The sequence below is a fragment of the Lytechinus variegatus genome, chromosome 7 (genome assembly GCF_018143015.1).
Source record: "Lytechinus variegatus isolate NC3 chromosome 7, Lvar_3.0, whole genome shotgun sequence".
Classification (NCBI taxonomy): domain Eukaryota; kingdom Metazoa; phylum Echinodermata; class Echinoidea; order Temnopleuroida; family Toxopneustidae; genus Lytechinus; species Lytechinus variegatus.
The window spans coordinates 32,985,095-32,991,651 of NC_054746.1; the positions used below are offsets into that span (position 1 = coordinate 32,985,095).

At 31.7% G+C, this 6,557-nt stretch overlaps 1 protein-coding gene across 3 annotated transcripts in view; it reads left to right on the top strand.

The window, feature by feature from the left end:
• The window catches only part of LOC121419053, a 50,709-nt gene extending 44,827 nt beyond the window's left edge, over positions 1-5,882 (top strand). For all 3 annotated transcript variants that reach the window (XM_041613340.1, XM_041613342.1, XM_041613341.1), the window contains one exon: positions 744-5,882. In XM_041613340.1, the coding sequence (XP_041469274.1) occupies positions 744-872 (129 nt within the window). In that variant the 3' untranslated portion in view covers positions 873-5,882. The remainder of the gene's footprint in view (positions 1-743) is intronic.
• The last annotated feature ends 675 nt before the right edge of the window (positions 5,883-6,557 follow it).

Sequence of the window (6,557 nt, forward strand, 5' to 3'; positions counted from 1 at the left end):
GTAAAAATTGAAATATTGTATAATATAAACAATAAAAAACAAAAGAAATAGTGAGTGAGTGACATCATTGACTCTCTCATTTGGATGTAACTGGCTCGTTCATATAACTATTTTGTTAAAAATAAGCAAAACTTTGAAATGTCACAACTTTCTTATTTTACATCCGATTTTGATGAAATCTTCAGCATTGTGCTTGTCTGATTTCTCTCTTTTGATTCAAATCAACATTTTTCTGAGGTGGACTTGACCTTTAAGTCTTGACTGTATATTGCATATCATCATAACTAATGAGAAAGCCTCTATGAAAGTAAAAACAAATGGAAATTTGAATCATATTGACAGGGCATATGTTAATAGTAAAATCAATGTGGCAATAAGAATATTGCTTTTGGTGAAGTTGTCTTGACAAGTGGCTAGGGTGACAAAGCCATATTTTTACATAATCAATTTAAATAAGAGCGGGAAATTCGTAGTCAATATACTTGAATTTTAAACAACATGAAATGTTTCCCCATATGGATGAATACCTAAATGGATCAACATTAATTTGGTTGATTAATTAATCTTGGGGTTGATTCCATCCCACAACGGAGTCTAAATTTTTAGTCATTTATCTTTTCAACAGCACAAATACAGTTTGCCGTGTGTATGGAAAAAATCAACCCAAGTATCAATGAAAATTATTTTCAATCAGTATTTAAGGTATAATAAATTCCTTCTTTCATATACCTGTTTTTTTCCAGGCTGCCAAGAGTGCCCTGATGTTCACGCTGAAGCAAGGCATTGGGAAGTCAGTCTTTAGCAGTGAGGTTCAGGATGCATGGACTGCAGCATATCAGTTCATTGAAGACACCATGATTGAGAAGCTTTAAGAACAAAAACATCTTAATTCATTGGAAGCTACAACCAGGTAGTAGATACTACATCAGAGAGAAAAATGGAAAACAATAGTCATATCCTGAAGAAATTTACAGTAGATGAAGTAAACCGCTTTCCAATTTACAGGAAATAATAACAATGACATGGAGATCAGTGTCAATCATACAAACTATTTTTAGTTGCTTTTTATTTTGATGAGAAGAAAAATCTCCTAAAACAAAAATGAACATCTGTAGAGAACCAGCTGCAGGCAATTGAAAGAAATTCATCAAAGATTGTGAATATCAATACTACCAGTTTGGTTTCAAGCAGCAACATATTTGCTGTAGGTATGCGTATTTTCAATATTGATAGTTTCTTCCACATTTTCACCATTTTTCTTTACTTGATTTAATGTGCATCGTTCAGAAAACAAATGGGCACATTATGTGAACATGAAAAACATGAAGCTAATTTGTATTCATTTATTGAAGTGCCAGTGAAATTAACTAGCTATATTAAATGTCATCTCAAAATAGTAAACCTCCCCTTCTCTCTCTCTCTCTCTCCCTGTTCCTTTCTCTCTCTCTGATTGGCCATTACTCCTCCTCTATGTTTATCACATCCTGATTACATATTGTACATAAACATATTAAATTCGAGATGAACATATTTTATATATAGAAGAAAATTTGGGTTGTTGATAAATAGTGCACCTTGGAATGGAATTTTAGCTAGACAGATGACTTGTCATATCTATATAAAGTTCTTATTTCTATCATCATTAATGTTGTTGTGTACATGCTCTGGCATGCATGGAGTAGAAAAAGGTATTTTTTATTGTGTAGTTCAGTTAAATATCATGTCATGGTATACGTCAATATGTGTATATTGGAGAGTGTAATTTTTCTTATAGCACCTATTGTTTAAACAGTTCAGTGTTTTTGTATTATTTTGTTCTTTAGTTGATCAGTAATATTAATTAATATGGGCCAAAGTATTTCCACTCTATGAATACAATGTAAAGCATATCTTTGACTATGTCTGTGTATATCTTCATGTTTGTAAACAGAAATTTAAAAAAAATATTTCACTTGCAAAAAAATTAATATTAGCTTATACATAGATGCATATTTGTATTATATACAGCTAAGGAGTTGAATGGTAATCTACTTTATTTCTTTCTTTTGGTGTTGTGGTCATTGTTCTTGCCTTTTTATACACTTGTCTTTGCTGCCTACAAGTTAATATTTTACTTTCATTCTACAGGTAAAGGTTATATATATGATTACATCATAGATCTCTCTAGTTTTCTACTTTTACACTTGTTAACTAACTAAAAAAGAAAAGGGTATTTCTTGTAAATACGATAAATATTAGGTTATGTATATCAAGAATTTCCAGGACATGTATCTTAATAGTTTTTACTGTAAGAGGATGAGTTATTTCCAAATATCATGGTAAACATTGAGAAAACTCCAATAAGTCTAGCTATTCCACGGATAGATGAAACTGTTAAATACTGCAAAATCATTATGTAAAAATAAGAAATAGAAAATGCTCACTCAAATCAAAAGTTCCCAGAACTGACAAGGCATTTATTCTCAATCATTTGTACATGATTTACTTCACTCCTGTAATCGTACGTACACTCTTGAATAAAATGGTCCAGGTCACACCTTTTTCTCTATCAAATCCTAATTTAAGGAGTTCTAGTACCCTTTTAATGAAATAATCACAAAAACAAGCTAGGCAAGATCGTGAATATTCTAAAACAAAGTTTTGAATGATATATTGTAAATGACTCAATGCAAATAAGCATAAGGCTTAGAAGACAAACCATTTTTTCAATACTTTAGCAATAATCCTTCGATATCTAGATATGCATAGTCATATAAGTTTTTAGCATATATACTTGAAACAATCTAACAATTTAATTTGATTCTGACTGAATTGAAATTATCGAACCTGATGAGGGAAAAAAAATTGCTGTTGTATGTGCCAAACAATCGTCATAACCATCAGAATGAATGTAGAGTAAGGAGTATTTGTTACAAATGAAACTTTATTTTTCAATTCATCTTTCTAGTTTTCTGTATATTTTGGACCATGAGACATATTTATTCATTGCCATTATCCGATTTAAGAAGAAGCTATACTGAAATATTTTCATTTCTGTTTGATGTGCCATTAACAAGTAGAACTTGAACCCATCATAAACATTATTAAAAAAATGAATTAAAAACTAGATTACTTCTTTTCTATACATGCGAAAATGAAATATAATACTGCTCTAATAAATACAACTCTCATTTTTAGCCTTGATTTAAAGAAGCATTTAATCAAGATCCATATTTGTTGAGCTTTTAAATCTTAACTGACATTTTCACAAGAAAATGGTATTTCTTTTATAATGAAACAACTGGAATGGTTACTTCATATTATATTACATACATTAGTATTATAATGACTTATTGAGTAAAAAAGGAAAATAGTAGTTTTTTGTAAACTTGCTTTGTTCATTCAACAAGTTGAGCAAGATTATAAAGAAAAGTAAATGTCTAATAATGTACATTTTAGGTATCTGATGAATGAAAATTGTACAATTCGACCATTTACAAATATGAAGGCAAACTGGTACAGATCAATGTGAGAAACATTATTACAAGATGAAAAAAAATATAAATTTTCTACTAAATGTATTATGTTGTACAGCCAGCAATTACCTCATCTTTAGAAATGAAATCCTATAGCTTCATAAACTCAACATCCTTACATTTGATGGTTGTAGAGAATTAGATACTATAGATGCTATATATATTTTTGGCTATTGTATAAGGTTAAATTCAGATTTTATATTGTAAACTTTTAACTGATATGTTGAAGTATTTTGAGTGGTGTAAACTACACATTGATAATTGCAATGTACTCTTATACATGAAATTAGTTGGAAATAAATTCTTGTGGTGAAAAGGGTAAATAATTTAAGAATGTTGTTTTCTCGTCTTTAAACATCTCATTACCCTTCTTAAGCACCTCCCCCTCCCCACTGCCATGATATTCTGGTGCCAAACAAATCGTAATGGAAGAATTTCAGAAATCTTTATAGAATACTTTTCACATTTAGTGTCTCAAATACGATGAAAGGTTGTTGACTTGGACTTGTTGAATTAGCTTAAGTAGACTGTCGTCATGAGCTGCATACAAACATTCTCCTTATGCTCGTAGGCCTACTATCCAGAAAATATGTTTCATGTATAATATAATTATATTACCATGGTTACTGATTTATTGTCATCATATTCATTCCTATATCATCATTATTACATATAATCATCATCATAATCATTAGTAGTATTTTCACTGGCACACTATCATTTTGCCAATACCCTAGACAATGTCCATTGTGACCTTATATTAACTTACTTTAAAGATCAGTTAACAAGCAGAACATCCCCTTTGCTTTTGATGGGCAAACCGTTCACCTCAACCAATCGGACAACAACATATTAAGCATGTGGAATACATTGTTAGTATACTGACAAAATTGATGCACATTACATGTATAATAAATAGTTCACAGTAGCAAATCACGGCACATGATTCTTTTGACATCTGAACCAGAATCATTTGATTATGACTAACTTTAATCATATATATTGAAAATACACTCTTCAATAACATGGTCAAAATCACACTAAGGAGGTGTTCCAAGAAAATATTTAACGTGGAGAAGGTTTACGGTTGACCATGTGTTATGTGAAACGAAATGCAGGCAGAAAATTGAAATGGAAAGGTTAGAAAGGATGAAAAGAGGAAATGAGAGGTACTCTTTTCTTGAAAGTGAGTGAAGTCCTGAAAAGGACTGTAAACCAGATGCGATGAGCTGAATATGGCTTGAGTAGCTATGGTTTGAGTAGTAGCAGGTTGAAGCGAAGAGAGGTTACTCGACATTTCGGGCAGGTTTACTGTCCGTCTTCAGGATACATCATATAGTTTATGGTGATACCCACTCCTCTTTCCATTTCAATATTCTGCCTCTATTTCCTTTCCCCTCTTCACATTACACATAGTGAAACGTAAACCTTCTCCATGTTATAAAATACACCATGCAATCCTACAAAGGTCACAAGAAAACCTACAAAGGTCACAAGTAATCGATTGCAAATTTATGCTGCTAATCAAATGTGGATCTGCAATTAATTGCCAGAATTGTGACTGATTTTGTGACCTAAACTTCACTTGCAATTGATCACAACTTTCTTGCAACATCCCATTAGTCTGCCTCAAGTTTTAAGCCAAATATTTTTGTTTAATAAATAATTAATATAAGTCAAGGAGCTAGGCATGATCATGAATCACCTATAATGAATAAATACTAAACGAACTGAATACATACTATTATTCAACAAACTGTCATATCCAACAAAAATATATACATATTTTATTCTCCCTAATCACTATTGTTTACATACTCCATGAGTTGCTGCTATCGTTAACTTATTACAGGTTGTGGAAAACCCATGCTGCTTCATTTCAGTACTGAGACAATACAAATCACTAAATTATTAAATAGATGAAATGACAAGAAACTAGAAAGACACAGACAAATGGAATATTTAAAATACAAACCATAATGGAAGCCGATAGCATTGGCAAATACATAGAACTAGCACCAATTAACTATGCAATGATCTGAATAAAGAGCACAATTAAATACTTTCTTCATGGTACAATGAAGGCCTACAAGGTACATGGTTAATTGTATTTTCAAGGCAATCACTGTGCATCATTTCTATTACTTTATCTCCATCCTGGTAACTCATCTTTGCATATTGAATCTGAGGAGCATTCCACAAAGCATCTTATCAGTTAGTTTTCATTGACAAATCTGCTCTCAGCCAATCAAATGCAAGGATTTCAGTAGTTTTAAAAAGTGAAAATCACTGACCATGCCCTTCATGAAGAACCCCCATCCTCCCCCATCATGCAATGAAAATTTTTAAAGACTACTTCAATATACCCATTTTGTATTAAAACCATTGTAGAAAGCCTATAAGAATTACAGATTTTTGTAGTCAATGTGTTAACCCGTTAGAGCCTTGCTGATTATGCTACAATATGCACTTTCTATAGACCCAGGCTGGTGCGATAAAACTTGGATGTTGATGATAAATTGGTATTCCACAAATTTAAAAGTAGAAAGCCCCCCCCCCTTGGAATTATGCCTATCATTTTTTCAGCTTCCATTTATCAAATGGTTACCTTTTTTAATTTGTGGCATGTTAGATATATATATATATATTATTTGGGGGGGGGTGTTAGCAAATAATTCCTCTTTTAAGCAAGTTTTATTACTTGTAAAACCACCCTAATCAGTGCCCTCATGATGAAATCCGGGATACGTCCAACCTGATAAAGCCATGTGAGACAAAGAGAACTTGATATTTTATTGCCAAAGTGATACCATGGAATACTGTATGAAAGAGGATTTCCATAAATAACTTCCATCCAACTGAAAAGCAAGCTGTATAAAAAAAACTTGAATACATGCACCCCTCTTTTAAAAGAAACACACACAAAAAACGATTATCCTCAGGAGTAAACACATTCCATTGAAGGTCAACAAATCAAAACAATTTTTCAAACAGACTGAAAGTCTGGTACAAACATGAGATACATATAGACTGTTAGTAAAT